Raw genomic sequence first — 20,383 nt, forward strand, 5'->3', positions numbered from 1 at the left:
TGGTATAATTCAAGGGCACTGTAAATAGCTGAAAATAAGACAATTAAGTTGAATCAATACTTCTCTTAAACAGTTTTAACAAAAAACGAAACATGAACAACTTCATGTAGGTTGAATTTATTGCATAATTGTTGTATCAGGCTGCAACAGTCTAAGATGTGTGTACCTAATATACTGGCCACTGGGTTTATCTATATTTAGCATATTCATAAGACTAAAGTTAAAGTTCAATCCCAAAATCTCCAGACCGAAGGCATAGGCTACACAATTGTTTAGGTGTGCTCAATACACGGCAGGTGTGACAGTAGCCTCTATCATTTCAGATCGGTGTATCGTCCATTAGACAGTTTTTTTCTGGATCATGTGTGAGCATGGATACATATTGGCATAATTTAATTCCAATAATTATGAGTTGTCCTATATGAGTAATGAATGTCAAATAAAAAACTGAGCATTAATTGTTGCCAGAAAGTAACAACACAAACTATTCTAAAAAAAAGTTAATTAATAGCATTAGCTTGTTAATTTTCCTTTAAATGTACGTTTTCCATTGCAACCTACATATCATATACCATTTGCTAAGTATTTTAGCCTCTAAACAGATGGAGTTTGAAAAAATAAAATAAGATGTGGTGTAACCTCCACTGTAGCCCTGCAATTGCCAGTGCAAAGAGCTGTGCTTTGAGCTGAAACGATAGCAGCCTACTATGTCCCTGCAGTGTTTGCTAACGAGTGGGCCTAGGTGTGCATGCTCGTATAAAGCAGGTTACAAAGGGACTGTTGGTTTAGTGGGCCCTTCAGTCACTAGCTCGGGCTGGGGCCATGGCTGTCTCAGTGGGTTTACTCCCCTGCTTGCTGAGCAAACACACAAAGCCCTCTGATTGGTCGGGGACGCTGTCCAATCAGAGGGCTGCAGCCCCGCTCCGTACTAGTGCTGCTGGCACGGCCTCAACGCGTCCATTCATTGGCTCCTCGGGCTCGACTATTCTATATGAATCAGCGCGCCAATTATGCATTTTCTCCCCGTGTTTCCTCTGCTGGCTTTTTTGTCATAAGCCATAAAGATCTATCGAAACGCAAGCAAGTGGCCATATCTGCGGCACTTTTTTTAGAACTCTTCTCAACTTTTCACGAAGTTTAGGTTGTGTTTACATCCGTGGACCACTAATTTAAATAAGTTAAAATAAAAGGGAATAAAAAGAAAGCGTTTAAACTTCCGCTTTAGTGCACATTATGCAGACTGTTAATCATTCTATAATTTGTTTTAACTCTCGAAAAGTTTCTTAATAACTTTTAACTCAGTGGTTGGATCTATATAGGCCCATTATTTCTGTATGGACGAATATAAGGCATGTATTAAACATGGAGGCTTTCCGTCGGCCTAGTTAGGCGCGTACAATTTTTTATAAACTAGAATATTCGGCTTTAATGATTTCCACTGGAAATTAAATAACGAAACGGAAAGCAGTTGGTGCTCCCTGCCTGCTGCACAGCACCGTGTAGAATGGTAGAGTTGTACATACATATATAGAGACAGCAGCCATGTGGGTGCTCGCCTGACTGTGCCGGTTCAAATAAACTGATGCATGGCTGCAGCCTGTCCGTGTGTGTGTGTGTGTGTGTGTGTGTGTGTGTGTGTGTGTGTGTGTGTGTGTGTGTGTGTGTGTGGCTGCAGGCTGTGCAGGAGGAGCAGTGAATGTATCGCTGAGGAATGTACAGAAAGTCTCCCCGCCCCCAGTCTCAGGACTCCTCGCTATGGTCAAATTCCATAGGGGCGAACTGCCATAAAGTTTCAGACTAGACTGCATCCTATGTGGGAAGATTTCTGCGGTGGAAGTCGGCACAGGGGGAGAAAGAAAAAAAAAAAGAACTGACAAAATCGATCTGGTTAAACATAGTCTGGGATATTTCTAGAGAGGAGAGAAGAGAGGGGAGGTAGATTGTTTAAGTAAAACGCAGTTTATAGCCCAACTTTGAGCCGCTGGCCTCACTCCAAGAGACATAGTCTACGTCGCCAAGCGCACAACCCCCTTTAGGCTACACTCAATCAAGGGATTCGGTTTTCCGGTGAGATTGCTTTATTTCGTATTTATTGCGAGGCGATTGTAATTTCTCACAATGTTTTCTTTCCACTTGAGTTGTAAGCATTAAACTACAGACTGACCGCTCCGGACAGAGTCAGGGAACACAGTGGTGTGAACGCCATGTTGAGGAGAATCCAGAGCCTTACAGTAACATTAACTGATGGAAACAATGTCCCTATGGATGTTAACGCCATTATTATTTTTTTAACAGTCCAGACATATGTTTTCTATTTAGATCCAGGAGTTTCATGGAGCCTCCAATACATAAACATGGTTTTCTCCACAGATTCTCCTGTGTGATGACACCCTCCATCTCATTAGAAAATGGCGGTTTGTGCCCCCTTAAAGCCAAAGAAGATGTCTTTCTTTTTAACAGCAGGCCAAAAATAACGAGTTAAAACTAACAGGTGAAATATCAAAAGGACAAATATATTTCAAGCTGATGTCTTTGTTATTTGTTATTTGAAACAAAAGAAACTGCAGTCTTTTTTTATCGTTTTCTCGTTACGTACTTTCAAAACAAAAGCCAAATCCTGGGAATTAGTTTGAGAAAGTTTACTTGATCTAGAGCTACAGTTACAGAAAAGATTATTTAAATGTGAGGATATTTTTAAAGGAAATATTTGCTGTGTTTTGTTAAAAGCAGCTCTTAAAAGCTATTAATAGCAGCCACACATACACCATCCGTCATATTGTTTCGTTTCACAACTATCCTTATGTCTTTAATGAAATATTTCTTCAATTGCAAGTTGTTTGATTCAATTCTGCACATGTTGCATTTCACACTATGCATAGTGTGTTTAAGAAATAGCTTGTAATTCTTATGTTTTTATTTGTCAGTATTTAAACAATAAAATTATTTTTCTAATAAATATCTGTTGATTTTTGCCATTTTTGTGATCTTGAGAGGACTCATTTTTAATTGTTGTTTAGCATGTGATCCTATTAATAGCACATGTTAGTCAAGAAAAGTGTTTCCATGCAGAGTCACATGAATATTTGCAGACTTGCTCACACATTGTCTCTCTTAAATGAATTATTTATTTCTGGCTGCTGCTGTTTGCTAGTTTCAGCACCTTGATTGATTAGTTTCCATAGGATTTGTGGTGAGAAAACTGCACTTGAAATAACTCAAAAGCAATACTTCGTTTTCTAAAAGCAGAGGAAACATGGATTGTTGTGCTCCCAGTTTTCAAACTTGGAAGTTCACATTAAATCATGTTTATTGCAAAATAAGGGGCATGATTTGTTGAATCTGCAATGGACTACACAGTATATTCTCTCAAGAGTAAAGGTTTCTGCTAATTCTTGTTCAAAATATAGCTTTTATTTACTGCATGTGAATATTGACTTTAGGTTAGAGGTAATCATCCATCAACTTAACAAATTCATTTCAGTAAAATTGTCCACTCATTTGATTTGGATATAAAATGCTGTGGCAAAGTAATTAACATTTCTGCTGTCTGGATTTGTACTTGTATTACAATCAGAGAGGTACATATGTGCACAATATTGATCACAAGTTTTAAACTGATACTTACACATTTTATTATGTTGATACAAACTAGCCTACAGTTGAAAAAAAAAACCCCAATAAAATCACATTTCTGCTCAGGAAAGAACTGTTTGTTAAATTTGGACACTTTTCTTTAAGATATAAACTTAAATGCATTTTTAACCTAAAATATAATTTTACAGAACACATCTTCCTCTAAGATCAAGAACTTTAGATTATCCCATAGTAAAAATGATTAAAAAGCTCAGGTGATATTTATTTTGAACATCTATACCATCAGAACTCTGATTAGTAAGATAATCATGTGCTGTTAATGTCTCTTCTTTTAAGTGGAGCCCCGTGTTTACTGCTCCAACATGAACATGCATGGGGAATTCAAGCCTACACCCCCCACCAGTCGGCCTGTGTTCAAACCCTACAGAATACATGAGCATGTGTTGCCTATTAACCTTCAGACATTGTCCTGTACATTAGGAGTGTATGCTCCCAGTGTTATCTTCAGAAGTACATGTACTTAAAGCTACAGGTTGCACCTGGAGTAGATCTTTGGCTCTCTATTATAAAACATTGACCTCTACAGAATAACTATGTGGTAAAGTTGATGAGAACTGAAGAAGGATGGAAGTAGTATATTCAATGTAGAACTAAAATGCAATGCATGTCTCTCCCCAGAGTGCAACAATAAATTGGCTCATCTTTGATTTTTCTGTGAGGTAGGTGTAGACTATTTTCTCTGAACTAGAACTAACATATCTGAACGTTTGAGTGCAAGTACTATAGGTAAGATGTTGCTACATGCAATCCCAAAAATATGACGCTGTCCCAATACATCACAACCTCACATGATAACCATACGATCAAGTGCATAGTCTTCAATCTGCACCTCTTCTCTACAGAAAAACACACATCCAGACTATGAATTAGTTGACTTTTTTTGGCTTCATTTTTATAACACTTATACAGGAACAATGTTTCTGATGGAATTCCAGTGATAGTTCACTGAACATGAAGGTTGAAATGAGCACAATGTATACGATTAACAGCCGACTACAGCTTTCAGTGTCGAATCTCATACTTTGACCCTTGTTTCCTTCCAGCGAGTCGTTACCTTGGAACCTTGAGAATTATCTTTGAGTTTGTGTGAATGAACACATAACTGAGGGGCCCCATGACATGTCAGCAGAGACCATTAACCCCATTTCAATAAATTGCCTCTTTATTAATAAAAGGTGTAGCGATAAAGAACCCTCCATTCAGGTTTACTTTTGTGATTAACCAATAAGCATCACGGTATGTTTTTATGTCTATCTGGGACAAAAACTGATCTGCAAGGTTTTGTTTAATGCAGGGAAATGTGACAGGTAACATTGCCTTATATTGAACAACCCACCGCATTCTGTAGCATACATTTGGCTACTTAAAGAAAAGACGTGTTCTAGTACGGTCATTGTTAATATGAAGTACAGAACAGTCACATTTGAGCAAAGCACAAGCTCTTTTTGTTACAGTGAACATGTACTGAAAAATGCTTCTATACAAACTATGTACAGTTAAAGAATACTCTGAATAATAGCCTGTTTCTTACATGTGAACTTTGTATCTTATGTAACGAAAGCCACCCAATAAAAGCTTGGTATCAGCCCGTTGCACGTGTTCAGTGGTGTAGCCTGAATGAGAGAAAACTCAACTTTTGTAGTTTCAAAAAGTGGCTCCTGATCAGCTACTTTAAATTTTTGCGAACATAAACTTATCATGCGCATCGCCTTGGCACTGATCTTGTTCTGTGAAACTCTCCCAGCTCGTTTTCCCACCTCACCCACTCAACTTAAAGCACCACCTCCCACCTATACGACAAAAACTCATAAATTTCATGCACATTAATCACAAAAACACATTAAACTTTGGAGTTTTCATATATTTGTATTTCCATACAAAGAAAGAATAAAAAAAAGGTAGTACATGAGAATAAAACTAGAGAAACTCAAATGATGACTTCCTTGACTAAAAAAAATGAATGTGAGCAAAGAACTAACCACTAATAGCGCTCCATTATAAAGCCTGAATTACCTGCTACTTACCAGTAAACTCAGTTCGTGCTTGGTAACATTGAGATCAATCTGTGATCTGAACATACAGAGAGGATTGTTCCATTTATTTAAAACAAGTTGTAAAATTGACTGTCCCCATTATTTACAAAAAACCCAGTTTACCTCCCCCACCATGACACGGGCCACGTTACAGGTGATCAACTAACAGGAAAAACAGGCGGCATCACTGCAGAAAGGGAAGTGGGAAGGAAGGATGCAAGTCTAAGAATGAAGAAAGAGTTCTTTGCTCACACTCAACGTGGATGCATCAAAACGTCTAAAAATGAAGACACCTATTGCATGTGAACAAGAACCATCTCGAACATTAGAGTTCTGTTGATATAGACATGCCAATTCAAAATGTTCCCCTCAGAAACACCTTGAGTCACACACACCATCGATTATTGGAGGGAAGCTGAGCGTCGAGAGGAGGAACTTAGTATCGCCCTGCAAAAAGAAAACATGAATTAGTACATACATGTTTGACTATGCATACTAACAGCAGTGTGGATGCAGTTAGGCAAGCTTTCTGTTGCTTGCATTCTCTTAACACTTACGCGGGCTGTAGGAGCGAGACCGTGAGCGAGACCTGTAGCGACTGTAGTATGGTGATGGAGAGCGCCTGCGGCTGCAGAAGAGACAAGGAAAATTTAAAACATTTACTCGTAAAAACATTGCAACATTGACATTCTTCTCACATATTATTGCTCACCTGTACCTGTAGTCGTACTCGTCATATCTGTCATAGCGCTCGTAGCCACGGTCGTAATGAGAGTCTCTCCCCCTCCGGCTGCTGCTTCCTCCGCCGCCGCCGCCGCCTCCTCCTCCACCACCGCCACCTCCTCCTCCACCACCACTGCCTCCTCCACCGCCATTGCTGTTGGAAAAAAATAAAAAATAGAACCCAAGTTGGATACAAAATGTATACGAGCGCAGTCTGATCATCCCAGTTTATTTGTCTTCCGATGGCTCAAATGTGCATTTATGCTTCTTAGGGAATCACGAGATGAATATCGGATTCCGCACAAGAAGTAAAGCGATATGTGGACAGTGTTGATCTTACTGAGTTGGTCGGCCCATGTAGATTCCTGGTGTGGGGGTGTGAGCGCGTTTAGTGATGGAATAATCCACTCTGATGCGCCTCCCGTCCAGCTCCATGCCATTGGCTCGCTCCATTGCCTAAGAAACGACAAAGATGTTACCAGACTATTGCTTTTTGAAACTTACTTATTTCACAAAGGCCCACCTACAGTACACACTGTAACCCCCTCGATATGAGACGCATGACAGCAAGGTTAGAGAATTTATGGCAAGGCAGACACCTAGTGGCTTACTTATGTAATCACACCTTAAATCAATAAATGACAGACAAATACTATGGAAACAAAGTCCCAAACAATATGTAGCTGACCATATATGGATGCAGAACAGTTTAAAAGTTATCTAAAACGTGCCATGACACTTTTCATTTAAGCCATCTAATTAAGGAATATTTTACACTATAAAAACACCAAATGAATGTGATTAAGCACATACTAGACATAAAACAAGGCATTTTACCAATAAACAAAACCACAAACACCCACCTCTTTGGAATCATCAATTCTCTCAAAGTAAACAAACGCAAAGCCGCGGGAGCGACCGGTGCGCTGGTCATATACCACGTTGACCCCGGCCAGAGGGCCGTAGCGAGAGAACACCTCCCTCAGGTCCCGCTCTGTGGTGTACAGGCTCAGCCCAAACACCCCCAAACATGTGCTGGGGTCAGGGTTCGCCTGGAAGGGTCAATATAAAAAGGTTAGAGTTGATTTTATGGTTTATCCAGCAAATGATTTACATACAAAATCCATCTATCACAGACTAATTTAGAACTTTAAAAAAACCTACGTATTTGAATATTGGTGGTTTCAAAAGCTTCACCGTTTCACTGGGAGGATGCGTTACCCTCCAGCTACATTTGATACTTTTTCTTACATTATGGCTTAAGACACTACTAAAAAGGTAAGAATTTCTGTACATTTTTCCAACGGAGTAACTTTTCCCTTCAATCATCTCCAGCTGTTTCCAGCTTTCAAAAGGATGCCACGCATTTGATCTGGCTTTTCCCCCCCGAGCAGTCGGGTCAAAGCTTTAAAGGCTTATTTCAATGTTAAAATGTTTCAACTTAAGAAGTATATATATTTAGTATACTTTTATCCATTCATGTATTGCTAGTTGTCATGATGAAACACATACAAGACAGAACTACAACACATGAAAACTACATGCATAGCATCTCAAATCATTTACACACTATATTTATGCAATAAAATAAACACATAAATACATTAAAATATGTCAGACGGTTGACATACCCTCACATCAGGATCTCCGCCGCCATGATTGCTTGGTTCTTTTGTGAAGTCATGGCTCTGTTGACATAATGAAAGGAATGGAAGGTTAGTTAGGGGGTTATTACAAGTATGGTTTCCTGCAGCATTAATCACAAGTCACACTTCCACACAAATGAATGAGAAATGCACATGCTCTCGACTTAAAGTGATACTAAAATCATAAAATCCTTGTAAATATGATTACAAATTCAACTCAAAGCCACATAGATAATGATTTAAAAACAGTCATGTCATTTTTCCTGCTAGAACCACAGTGATCCGTCTAAAACAAAGAACTGACAACATACTAGAAGGAAAACTAAGTTTTGAGGAGATTAGTCCGGTGGTTGTTAAAGCATGCAGCAGCTTTAAATCCAAGTTTATCTACTGTTTTTTCACTTACAGATTTAACTTCCTTATACTTTAACTTCACAAAACATTTTGAGTGGGACTAATTTTGCATTCACTCTATTTAGTAAAAGGTCATACCGTGTAAGTTCATATACTGACAATTTACAGGCTACGGCGTGCAATCAGCCAATCTCCACCAAAAATCTGAATATACACACAGACGTGTTCTCTGGTTATTCCGACACCGCCTCCTGTACTGCCCCACCTTCAACCTCACTCACCCTGCTGCCGGCGCTCTGGCTCTTCTTGCGGCGGTACTCTGGGCTGTAGGAGCGTGAGCGGGACTTCCTCCGCTGGGAATAGGACCGAGAGCGCGAGCGGCTGTAGCGCCGGTTTGATTGCCGCCTGGAACGAGACCTGAGAATGCAGCACAGGAAGAAAAGGCCAATGTCACAAATAATTGTGGGGACAAAAGGGGCAAAATTGCCATATTTCAGCCCCTAATGAACATTATAATGTGATCACAGTATCACATGTGCCATCGTAAAAGGGCATCAACATACCTAGATCTTGAATGCGAGCGGGATCTGGAAGCGGAACGCTTGGCGGCCCGAGCTGGACTCGGGGAGCCGGACCGGCTCTCCGACTTCACCCGAGCTGGACTCCCCCGATCCGATTTAGACGGGGAGCGTGACCCCTATTGCCACAGCAGTACGTTAACAACTCTCTCGTGGACACATACACACATAACTACACACTGAAAATAACAAGAGTAGTGAGATGTGGTTGGGTATGTTGGACACATACAGTACACCTGTCTAAAAATGTACAGATTTATGTACTGTGGAAGAAGGGGTTAGTAATCTTATAAGTCCAATAAATTAATCTTTGGTTTACAATGAGGCCTACTATTAACCATATATATCAAATATACAGAACTATTTCAATATCCACCTGGACCATCATGGGGGAAATAAAACATGCATTTCCATGTTACAGAAAGGGAGCATAGTAAAGAACACAAACAGTATATTTACTTAACCTACGGACACATTCACTCTTCCAGATTCTTTACACGCTACTCCCTTTTCTCAGGATTTCTATCCTTCTTCGTTCTTCTTTTTTCAGTTTTCTCATTTTCTGATTCCAGGTCTGTTTTTCCTCTCTTCACCCAAAACTGAACCCAGTTTTCATTATAGCCATTATACTGCAAGCGCTTCTATCTGACACCATTCTTCCGTCACATTTTCCTCCCTTTCCACTTCTATGTTCTGCTCTGTACATGTTCTCATTAGCCTTCTTTTATCTTGAACATTTTCTTCATCATTCTTGGATAAAACTCTTCAAATCCTTCACGATCAATTACCTTAATGAAAAAAGAACATTCAATAAAATTAAGATCATAGGTTTAAGAAAAAGGAGAATTTTAAATGAAATGAAAAGGAACACTGAATGCAGTACAATTACATTGTTGCTACATTAAGTTTTAAATATTCCAGAAATTAAGAAAATGAGCAAAGTTACAACAATTTAAGGTTATAAAGTTAAGAGCTTAGATGTACGTTTGTAGCATTTTTTCAATTTGACAACACAAAAGCGTGAAAGGAGGGAAGGAAGAGATGCTTTGGACTTAAATTACCTCTCATATAACCGATTGCTAGTTTCAGGAAAAACAAACGTCACAGATATATCGTGTATAATTTCATAAGCATGAGTCAGGAGCGATGCATTCCACTGACAACAGGACAATTAGCAAAAGGTCTAACGTGAACACATGGATCTACACCACGGTGGCTCTTAAGCTAACAGTAACTAGCATGCTAGCTAGAGGCTGGTTCGACCGGTCTGTGAAGAACCGTCCGTATAAAATGTGCGTTATTTTCGCCAAAGACGACGCAAAACCAGAACACCTATCTTAACACAGGTAATGTTAGCGGACAAAAGCGTGTAACGACAACGGTAAGCTATCACGTTAGCCGTTACGTTAGCTCGCGTTATATTAGTTGGCCTCAAGTTAATCGACAGGCACACGGAAGGAATTTTGAAGAAAAGGGAGATATATTTGATATCATACGATGCAACTACTCACCCGTCCTTTATAGTGTCCGTCCTCAATATCACTCATTGTTCAGTGTAGCAAACACAACACGAGTATGTTGTGGTAGAAAATAAACCCGTACTTGAGGTTCAACACAATGTCCGCTTATTAGCTAGAAGATGGCGGGCGCGTGAGGTAGGTGGTATGTTTATGTGCTGCAGAAAGTGACGTCACTTCCGTGTCGTCTCACACGGCCCTTCAATAGTGTTCTTCAGTGGGAATGTCTCATAATTCAAAATCTCCAAAGCTTTAAACTACATATTATATAAGAATACTATTGAAATATGATTAATGAAAATGTATTCATTAACCATGTACATGTTGATGCTGGTTGAGTTTAATACACTGGATTATATTTCATAAAATTATATTAATTGAATTGATAACTATTCGCCTACTTTACCTGACAGCTGTGAAGTAAATGCAGTGGAATAGGAGTAGAAAATAGCAGTAAGTGCCTTGAATAAATATATAATGTCCCTTAGGGTTTTGCAGTGTGTTCAGTAAAAGCTAATGAACAAAAACTCATCTCTCTCTCTCTCTCTCACACACACACACACACACACACACACACACACACACACACACACACACACACACACACACACACACACACACCAACTGGCTAAACATTTGGATTGTCTTGTGTGTTACATGATCTCCTGAAAAAAAGGCATATTTTTCCAATGTCAATAAAATTAAAGGATTTAAATGAGGATAGATTATATTTTCCATATGGTCAATTTATTAGTAAAGCTATCTCACAGCAGCTGTCTGGCTCACCAACTTTTCTACTTTCGGAAGCAAAGTACATTTATGGCATTACCTAATGCAGACACAGTCAAACCAGTTTGATAATTCAGTTGAGGCCTTTGTGTATATTTAGGTCCGTAATGTGTAAGCAACATTTTGAAGCATTTTCCCCTCATGTTTTGCCAACCACATTGACTTTGTCTTATACAATCCTAAAGTAGTATTGATGAAAGTATTGCCCATCTTTCTTGTCGCACAAAGTCATCACGTTAATGAGCAAACTAAAGATCTTCCTCCTCTGGACAGGTGCCAGAGTTTCTCAGTATAATGGAAATCATACTCAGAACCAGCAGAAAGGCTGCAAGAATTAATATTCCAGAGCCTGACGTCCACCCTCCTAAAATATCCCTCAAGTCAAAGTTGGAACGGCCCAGTATTTTTAGAAAATCTCTAAAGAGTCACAGTGCAACATGAACCCTGAACATGTATAAGCAGTAGGTCAGTCATCCTAACAGCACTGACGGGCTTAAGACTGACTACAAAGTACATTCAATGTGCTACACAACTAGTTAAATCATTTATCAACGCTCAGCAAGGGAACCGTTGGATTTCAACTGAGACAAAGTACACACACACTCACACTCATGTTTACAGTGGCAAATAGGCATCATCCAATCATATTCTGCATAAACCTCAAACTGCCTTGCAGCAACTGTAAATAAACAATTACACTGCCTGCAGATGGAGTGCAAATAACATTCTTTGGATTATCTCTCACAGACTAACTATACTATTTAAGTATTCTTAAGACTATGTGTAAGCTCAAAGTAGAATCTTCTTATACAGTAATTAGCAACTGCACCAACTAAACATTGACAAAACAAAAACAGCTGCCCTGCCAATCATGAGTGGACTGTTTAGTTCAGCATTTTGATATATTGAAGCAGTGTTGTATAATAGTTTCCGATGTAGATGGATGAACATTTCAAGCCTTTTGTTTTTATCATAAAGCATATGAGAATCTGGTTCCGTTTCAAGAGTATTTACAACTCTCTGCATTTGCAAAAAAAAGTCACAAGATTCAAATATGGCATTAAATCTAAACCAAACAAAATCAGCAATGAAAATATTAAAAAAAAGTGTGCTAGACAGTCTCGGTAAAAAATAAATAAATATCAGCATAGAAAAGTCCTCCTTCCTTCAGAGCTGGCTGAACTTTTCTGAGAAGTATCCCACATTTAAAGTTTCTATATGTCTCCCTATTGCTTTTCATTTGTCTGATGTGCTAACATCATTGATAAATGCTGGGAAAGTGTAATGTGCTCCAAAAAAATGGATATATCTATTAAGACTATGCTCGTTGATGTGGCCGCGGCCTGTTGGGGATGTGTGGGTGGAGGCGGGACGTTCCCGGGTGACTGCCAGGTGTGTCCTGCTTTGAGGGTTTCTGCAGGGCAGCAGCAGCAGAGGCAAGGATGCCCCCTGCTGTGTGGGAGGTATTCGTGGAGGAGACATTGACCGCCACCTCGATCTTCCCCTCCAGTTTGACCAGTCGAGTCAGAATGTCATCCAGCAGCACGGCGATAGTCCTCTTCAGATCAGCTGTGTATGTGTGAGAGGCGAAGAAAATGAGAGAAAATAAACACAAGGAAGAAAATTAAACAATGAAACCCAAATGTTCAGGAGTAAGTGATTCGATGTGCAAGAAGAAGAGCAGTAATAAAAAAAACAATCCATTTATGGCACCGCATTTCTAACATCCTCCTGAATCCTTACCAGAACCGGCCATGGAGGTTCCCTGCAGCCCACCCGGTGCATGCTGGTTCTCCTCCGTCAGGACCTTGACGTATCGCCGGCTGAGCTCCAGGATCTGCTCCCGTAGCTCGGCGCTGCTCTGATGGCGAGGCTGCTGCACAGTGTACCGCAGCAGCATGAGTCCCCACGCCAGGCCGAATACCAGCAGCAGCACACTCAGCTTCTGGGACATGTTCCTCCGCAGGAGTGCACCCAGCATGGTACTGGGCTGGCGAAGGGGCACTGCAGAGGCCCGGTCTTAGGCTGAAGGTCTTTTCCTTGGGTGTGGATATGCCAATAAATTGATAAGTAGAGTGATAATTACTTGATTCTGGCGGGGAGATTCTCTTTAATACGGTCTGTATCTACAGAGAGGTCAAAGTCTGGTGCGAAGCATTCCTAAAGCTGCTGGGGATGTGGTGCCTCACTCAAGTGAGCTCCAGCAGGACACATGCTTGCATTATACACATCCAGCAATACAAGTTTCTCTAACCACTTAAGGTACCCTGCCCCTCCTAAGAGGAGGTGAGAAAAGGTGTTCAGGCAAGGAAGTGGAACCAGAAGGAAGCGAACACCTGCAGACACCGGCAGTCAGGGGTTTTGGAAAAGGTGCTTCGGCTGCAGGACGTCCAACGTCAAATCACCAATGCAGACTGGGCGTTCAGGCAGGGGGTCCGCCGGCATCGTTGACTATGTTGGAGAAGCATACAAAGATAAACAAAGAGATATGATTAACCAAAAGAGAGAGAAACACAGAGAGACATTTGTTTTGTCCGAAACTTCTTCAAAGTTCTGTTGAGCATTGTGTTTTTTTTTCTGGGTGAACAAATACACCAAGATCTTCCAACAGACAAACAAACACCACTGCATGTGCTGGATGAAGAGAAAAATCCACCTCATCTTCATTGGTAAGGAGCTGGTGGCTACATCAAATATATATATATATATATATATATATATATATATATATATATATATATATATATATATATATATATATATATTATTTAGCTATTATTAAAGATGGATGTCTTTGCTACTTTCGGTCATGGGGCACAACAGCCCACTCATCAACAAATGTTTTTCAGCCCTCTGAGCCCAGAAACCCGATTACCAGTTTAGATTTCATGGGACCCACTTTGCAAGCTTCAGATAGACGACAAAGCAACAACCAGTGGCACAGAGGGCATTCATTCACTAATCCCACCTCCACAATGGCTATTTGACCGACAAATAGCCTGCGAGTGCACTGTGCACATGCAGAGGAAATTGGGAGATCATTTCTCAGTTTTCGCAACATTTTCACCGAGTTCATTCTCCGCGCTCTCTTGGGTGTGGTAGTGTCACTTCCTATTGAAGCCAGAGAGGGGACAGTGACTGAAGGAATCAATTATGAAAAAGAAATGTAACAGAATCCGTTTAGCAATGCTTCCCTTTCTCTATCTATACACACACACACACACACACACACACACACACACACACACACACACACACACACACACACACACACACACACACACACACGCCCTTTCTATGACCCGGTCGCTAGAGGAAAGACTCGATGAAAGTAACAGTTGAAAATGATCAGGATGCAAAAACACATTGTGGCTGACAAATATGTAACTTCATCATCAGACACATTAACTCCATTCGAACCGTGCTGTACATTTAAAAGAAAACAAGCAAAGAAAACAAAGCATGATACACAGGGGATTATTGCTTTCTGTGTAGGGTGCTATGTCAACAGATATGGGTGAGCAATGGGGGAAATAAATCTTTAGGAGGATTTGCTGTGCCTTTCATATGCCAGGCAACAGATCACATCCATGTTTATTTATTAATAGGGTTGACAATTGACAACAACCAGAAGAGTTTTTGGGGTATTTAGCCACTGTCCCTTCGTTACTGTCATATCAGGTTATTCACCAGGCACACCACTTAGAGCTGCGACCTCAGACATTGAATTTTCCACTTATTTAAGAGACTGTGTGGATGTAGTGCACCTAATGGGAGGATTGACAATGATAAGGCACACATTGTCACTCAAGATATCTAATCTAGAGGTTAAATATTGTCACAGCTGTCACGTGTGATTCAACAGCTGGCAGACAGACTTAAGCACCTGACCTGTAGTAGAAACTAAAAACTGAAATGTCGATAACGTTAAATATATATGACGACTTAAACAATGTGCATGATAGGACATGTATATGTACACAATGTCAAGTTACACATGTGGAAAGTAAACTAACACTCGACCATCACGTGAAATATGCACTATATAACTTTTTTTTTTAAACCTAAAATTCATTTTAGCATCATTATTAGCAGCCGCTCAAGCTCAGTTGAAGCTATTCTCCCAACTCCACCAACACTGAGGTTAGCTCGACGTGCACGATAAATCGCAACGCTCAAACTTGATTGCAAATGAAGCAAATCCCATCAAAAACAGATACTTTACCCCCGTAGTGCTGTCTGTTGAGCAGCTACCTTGAGGTCGCTGCAGGACTTAACGCGCTCCAGAGAAAGAGCTTCAGCTGCTGCTACCTCTGGCTGACACTGAATAATGTTTTGTTGTTTAGCAAACCTGCGCTGGGGACACACGCGGGGGAAATATCTTGTGCAGTCCCTCAATAACGTTATCTACCGAGCATCACGTTGAGGTGTCCGTCCTCTCTCGCTCCTACACGGTGTAGAAGACGATGAGGTCCTAGCGAAAAGTCGGTAGCTAGAATTCCAAGCGTGCAACTGTGCATACTGTCATGGTGTCCCTGAACGTCTACTAAATGCGTCATTACTGTGGCATTATGGGAAATGTAGTTACACTGCCTGCTCTCGCTCTCTTTCGATTTAACACCAAGACGAAAGTAAACATTACAAGTTGTACTCACGTTATTAGTTGGCTTCAGTGCAGGTAATCATTTAAACTGCAGTTAATCCGGTTTACTTTAAACAACAAAACCAAAGCGCTCACTATTTCACGTTACTTGAACTTGTAGAGTTTGTGGACACTTGTTCAGGGTGTTAGCTGAGCTACATGGCTGCTAATGTTAGCTGCTGCTGGACAGATACAGGATACAGGAGAACAGTCCTGCCCACTGCAATAACACTGTACAATAAATCACCTCTGGCCAAATCAATCACACACTATAACACTGTTACTCTGTCGTTTGGTTAAATCTTTGCACTACTGTTTAATCAGTTAGTTCATTTAATATTATTCTATTTAATTGTATTGTGCATTTTTATATCTAATATTTTTACTCTGTTATTCTTATTGTATATTTAGTGCATTAGGATATTTGCATTTGATAGTTTTATTATAAAGTAACTATCTCTCTCTCTCTCTCTCTCTCTCTCTCTCTCTCTCTCTCTATCTATCTATCTATCTCTCTATCTCCATCCCTCTGTCTCTCTATCTATCTAATGTTAACGTTAGCTTGGTTTGAGTTTAACTTCCCTTCTGTCCTCTCTCTCTCTCTCCCTGTGAGTGTATATTTGCGTGCTTGCAGTTCACTTTACGACCGTTAGAGGGACGCCTACAAACATTTCCATGGCAACTAAGGTTTACTGTTGTAAACAGAAGTGTCCAGCTGTGCAAGACAAAAACGAACAAAACCCACATCTATCTGTTACGGATTTTTGACAATGGAGAAAATATGTCTCAATAAATCAGCTCTACAAGCGGCCGATGACTACTGGGAGTACAAAAGGTTTGTCTCAACATTAGACTGTATGTTTTTAGTAATATGTTATAGGCCCATAATAATTACTTTTTGTATTGGTGGTTTGTCTTTTCAAGGATTGTGGGTGATGATGATGGAGGACAACTGTTCACTCCAGAGGAATATGAGGAGTACAAGAGGAAGTCACTCCCTCAACGAGTGAAAAACAGGCTGTATGTCAGCTTTGGGGTTCCAGGAGGCATCGACTGCAAACTCATTGGTCCTGAGACACGGTGCTTCTGTACACATAGGTAGTGCGATTCTCGATAACACATCAAATCAAGTGTCATCCCCTTCTCGCCACCACACACATAGACTTGCATGCATAAACACATTTGTGATTAATGTAATTTTGTTCAGGTACAAGCAACACAAGACAGACTTTGAGGTGGTTCCCTCTGAGCGGCCCCTAGCCCTACCATGCCAGGTCAGAGGCTGCCATTGTTATGCCTACCAGTATGTTCCCCAGATTGGGCCAAATCCTGTCCGCTGCAGGTGTAAACACTTTCCTCAGGATCACAGTGAAGCTACTGGCCACTTGTGCAAAAAATGTGAGTATGAAATGACTACATTTAAAGAGAGCAGTTTCATTACGCATATTGAGTCACATATATGCAGTTCATGTTCAAGATGAGAATAACATTTTTCAGGCAGTTCCTGTTCTGGGTTCAAGAGCCCCTACACATGTGGGTGTGGTCAGCCCAGCTCTGCCCATCAGACGCTGGTGAGTAGAGTCAAACAATAAACACAGATCCTTGGCTAATGCTGGACATAGATTTACAATATTGCTACTATTTGTTCAGCATTTAAACTCAAATCACTTTTTGTTTTTTGTCAGGTTGAGACAAAACTAGAGAGGGAGGTGCGTGGTCAGCCTATAGGCAGGGATGTCCCTTATGCTGCCATGGGGGGGCTGACGGGGTTCAGCTCCTTATTGGATGGTTATCTCGCTTTGGAAGCCAGCGGCTCAGGTGAGAACCAGAAAAGTAGCCTATATGTGACGATTTAATAATACAAGCCCTTTTCTAGCACAGACAATCTTTGATTCATGGGCTGTTTTGGTGAGTTAGACTGTTGGAGCAGGTGTGTGTGTTTGCATGCATTGCTCCAAAGGAGAAGAAAGTTCCTTTAAGCAGCATGTGAGGGCAGCAAAGAGCAGCACAGCGTCAGTGTTGAACAAGCAAGTTTGCAGAGCAGAGACTTGATGATGATGATGCAAAGGTCCATGCATTTTGCATCGCTGCAAGGTTATTTAAGATGTACCTCTTTTAAGACATATCTTCAATAAATGGGACGATCAGAGGAGAACGTGTGTAATTAATGGACGTCCAAGTTAAATTTGTAAATTGAATAAGAGTGGACAGCTGCAGCTTTTGAGAAGTAATTTTCATCCCTTCTGAAAACAATGGAAATGTAATTAATGATTGAATGTACATCATTAATTACACTTGTTTTAACCATTTATGTGTATTTAATTATGTATGATTTAACAGGCTTTTGACTGATAACTCCACAATGTAGCATTTACTTATCACACTCAGTGGTTCTGAGTTAAGAGTTTGGAATCACAAGTTTCATACTTGTGAGGCACACAGTATTCGCTGCTGCTACCCATCACATGATCTTCATAATCTCTGCCTGTCTTGTGTTTTTCAGATCAAGACAGAGAAAATGGCTGCCAGCAGAGATGCTCTGCATCAAGGATCAAAGTAACGTCTACTAAAGCATCAAGCTCTGTTCACCGTAAGAGAGAGACCAACAAACAGTGAAAAGCAACATCTGTCAAACCGTCCATGAACTACTGGGCAATATTTACCATGCAAATAAATCATACACTTCTTCTGATCTGTAACATTTAATCTTAGCTTAAAAACATTTCACAGCTTAAGTATATTCTTTTTCAGTGACGTGTCTGTCTTTGTTAGTGTCGTGACAAAGGGGTACAACCAACTGTCAGCAACAGTAGTTATTAAATCCCACCTAACGACTAAACAATCAACTGAAAATATATTGATCCAATCAGAGCATGGAGAGCATTACAATGGTAATGACTTTTAAGACACATTTTAAGATACCTTTTTTTGACACTTTGACAATGCCTGAATACATTTGAAGACATTCTCAAGATGAAATCACATTTGGAGGTAAAGCATAGTTAGGAGATTTTCAGTTTTTTGGCTGCCGTGTGAGCTGCAGAAATACCATGCATAAACTCATGCATACTGTATATCTGTAAGATAAAAAAACAATAAAATATGAGATTGAGAATATGAAATCCTAACAATTTTACAATGAGTTATTTCAAACTTTAAAATTTTCAGGATAAATGTATTGAATTACAAGGGCATAACCAGTTCAACATAGAAACACATAGTCATCTCTATATATAATTCCTCACAGTCATATTTGATACCCTAACTAACCCATACTTTTATTCAGTGCAGTTTTCCGATTAATGCCTCATATTTCTCTCTTGATACACGTTCCATAAACCGGCCAGTTTACACATCTGACGTTTGTTTTATTGGTGTTCTCTTATTGAGAGAAAGCCTCCCACTAGCCATGTCACCAAAATAACACCAGAACCATGGAGGTATGTGTTCTGTGATGAGCGCCGTTTTTAATTTTCAGATAGATGTACTGTCTCCGATTGATTAATCCCATTTCTCACGGTAGATCAGCAGTGACGAGAGCTGATTTAATCCACGCAGTGAATGGAGATTGAAGCAGGTCATGTTTTCTCCATTGGTGGCCCACTTTCTAACGTCTTTAACTGAGAAATAAAATTAACAGGGATCTCAATGAGGACTCACTCCCACTCAAATGTTTCCACTGCGAGGATGGCAAGACAAACTGGATCAGCATCTCCGCTGGTGATGGCCAGTGCATCTCAAGTCACCTGTGTCGTAATGTAAACATTACCTGAGGGAACTTGGTGTATGTTTGTGTGTGTGTTTGTGTGTGTGTTAGTGAGATGAACAGGTGGTCTCGAGGGAAAGGAAGGGCTACGTCTGAAGGTTGGCATGGATGCACCTGGGTCTCTGCATGCAGCCGGGTGCTGAAGAGGAAGCAATTGGAAGGGATCCCATCTGAAAGCTGACACTTCAGATTCAGTGTGTCTCTACGATGACCATGGTATCAGGTTGCCGCAACATAAAGTATGTACACAAACATTCACGGCGGCATACATACTTTAAACCAAACATGTTTCCTCTTTGCTACCCTAGAACAGCTTTGTTGACTGATAGAATCAAGCATCTTATAAAGAAACAGTTGACCTATTTCTACTGCTTTCTCATGGACAATTTTACTCTCAGAGGAAAAATCCAATTAATTTAAGAGGTGAAGGCCTGACAGTTAGTCTGGCGCAATTACAATTTAGAATAATTACCTCTCCATAGCAACCCTGTTTAGTAGACTACAGGTAAATTACTTTGGCAATTAATTGGAGCGAATGACTACTACACTTCCCCTATCCCCATGGAAACCACGCCCCGCTTGACTGACAGATTCAACACTACGAATCAAGACGAGAGCACAAAAGATTAAATTGGCAATTACTGTGCAAGGAAACACTTAAATACCCCAGTGAAAGTTGCG

General features: G+C 40.3%; 3 protein-coding genes across 11 annotated transcripts; 1 reads left to right on the top strand and 2 right to left on the bottom strand.

The window, feature by feature from the left end:
* Positions 1-5,494: 5,494 nt before the first annotated feature.
* tra2a (transformer 2 alpha homolog) lies at positions 5,495-10,652 on the bottom strand. Of its 2 annotated transcripts, none has more exons than XM_068711028.1 (9): positions 10,500-10,652; positions 8,974-9,107; positions 8,692-8,827; positions 8,042-8,098; positions 7,274-7,462; positions 6,751-6,866; positions 6,406-6,564; positions 6,245-6,315; positions 5,495-6,134 (listed from the first exon to the last, which is right to left on the bottom strand). In XM_068711028.1, exons 1-9 carry the CDS (start codon positions 10,533-10,535, stop codon positions 6,124-6,126), a joined length of 909 nt encoding a protein of 302 aa, XP_068567129.1. In that variant the 5' UTR covers positions 10,536-10,652; the 3' UTR covers positions 5,495-6,123. The 2 variants fall into 2 exon arrangements, with proteins under 2 accessions (XP_068567129.1, XP_068567128.1); XM_068711027.1 differs by having other exon boundaries at positions 6,400-6,564.
* A 1,588-nt stretch (positions 10,653-12,240) lies between these two features.
* ccdc126 (coiled-coil domain containing 126) lies at positions 12,241-16,039 on the bottom strand. Of its 4 annotated transcripts, none has more exons than XM_068711037.1 (3): positions 15,950-16,039; positions 13,038-13,745; positions 12,241-12,863 (listed from the first exon to the last, which is right to left on the bottom strand). In XM_068711037.1, exons 2-3 carry the CDS (start codon positions 13,273-13,275, stop codon positions 12,613-12,615), a joined length of 489 nt encoding a protein of 162 aa, XP_068567138.1. In that variant the 5' UTR covers positions 13,276-13,745; positions 15,950-16,039; the 3' UTR covers positions 12,241-12,612. The 4 variants fall into 4 exon arrangements, with proteins under 4 accessions (XP_068567138.1, XP_068567137.1, XP_068567136.1 ...); XM_068711036.1 differs by lacking the exon at positions 15,950-16,039 and adding an exon at positions 15,646-15,805; XM_068711035.1 differs by lacking the exon at positions 15,950-16,039 and adding an exon at positions 15,520-15,805.
* Positions 15,915-19,798, top strand: fam221a (family with sequence similarity 221 member A). 5 transcript variants are annotated; one of them, XM_068711031.1, is made up of 7 exons: positions 15,915-15,972; positions 16,550-16,771; positions 16,861-17,034; positions 17,144-17,334; positions 17,434-17,507; positions 17,622-17,754; positions 18,440-19,027. In XM_068711031.1, exons 2-7 carry the CDS (start codon positions 16,707-16,709, stop codon positions 18,550-18,552), a joined length of 750 nt encoding a protein of 249 aa, XP_068567132.1. In that variant the 5' UTR covers positions 15,915-15,972; positions 16,550-16,706; the 3' UTR covers positions 18,553-19,027. The 5 variants fall into 5 exon arrangements, with proteins under 5 accessions (XP_068567132.1, XP_068567131.1, XP_068567133.1 ...); XM_068711030.1 differs by having other exon boundaries at positions 15,921-15,972; positions 16,498-16,771; XM_068711032.1 differs by having other exon boundaries at positions 15,921-15,972; positions 16,571-16,771.
* The last annotated feature ends 585 nt before the right edge of the window (positions 19,799-20,383 follow it).

The sequence above is a fragment of the Cebidichthys violaceus genome, unplaced genomic scaffold (genome assembly GCF_023349555.1).
Source record: "Cebidichthys violaceus isolate CVI_PGR_0920_01 unplaced genomic scaffold, fCebVio1.0.p SCAF_16, whole genome shotgun sequence".
Classification (NCBI taxonomy): Eukaryota; Metazoa; Chordata; class Actinopteri; order Perciformes; family Stichaeidae; genus Cebidichthys; species Cebidichthys violaceus.

Excerpts from the sequence above, each read along its gene's own strand:
- fam221a (XM_068711031.1), top strand. The coding sequence starts at position 16,707 with ATGGAGAAAATATGTCTCAATAAATCAGCTCTACAAGCGGCCGATGAC. Across the intron at positions 17,508-17,621 it reads GCTCTGCCCATCAGACGCTG|GTTGAGACAAAACTAGAGAG; the intron begins GTGAGTAGAGTC and ends GTTTTTTGTCAG. Across the intron at positions 17,755-18,439 it reads TTTGGAAGCCAGCGGCTCAG|ATCAAGACAGAGAAAATGGC; the intron begins GTGAGAACCAGA and ends TGTGTTTTTCAG.
- ccdc126 (XM_068711037.1), bottom strand. The coding sequence starts at position 13,275 with ATGCTGGGTGCACTCCTGCGGAGGAACATGTCCCAGAAGCTGAGTGTG. Across the intron at positions 12,864-13,037 it reads AACCTCCATGGCCGGTTCTG|CTGATCTGAAGAGGACTATC; the intron begins GTAAGGATTCAG and ends ACACATACACAG.
- tra2a (XM_068711027.1), bottom strand. The coding sequence starts at position 10,535 with ATGAGTGATATTGAGGACGGACACTATAAAGGACGG. Across the intron at positions 6,867-7,273 it reads GAATTGATGATTCCAAAGAG|GCAATGGAGCGAGCCAATGG; the intron begins GTGGGTGTTTGT and ends GTCGTTTCTTAG. Across the intron at positions 6,316-6,399 it reads GAGTACGACTACAGGTACAG|CCGCAGGCGCTCTCCATCAC; the intron begins GTGAGCAATAAT and ends TCTCTTCTGCAG.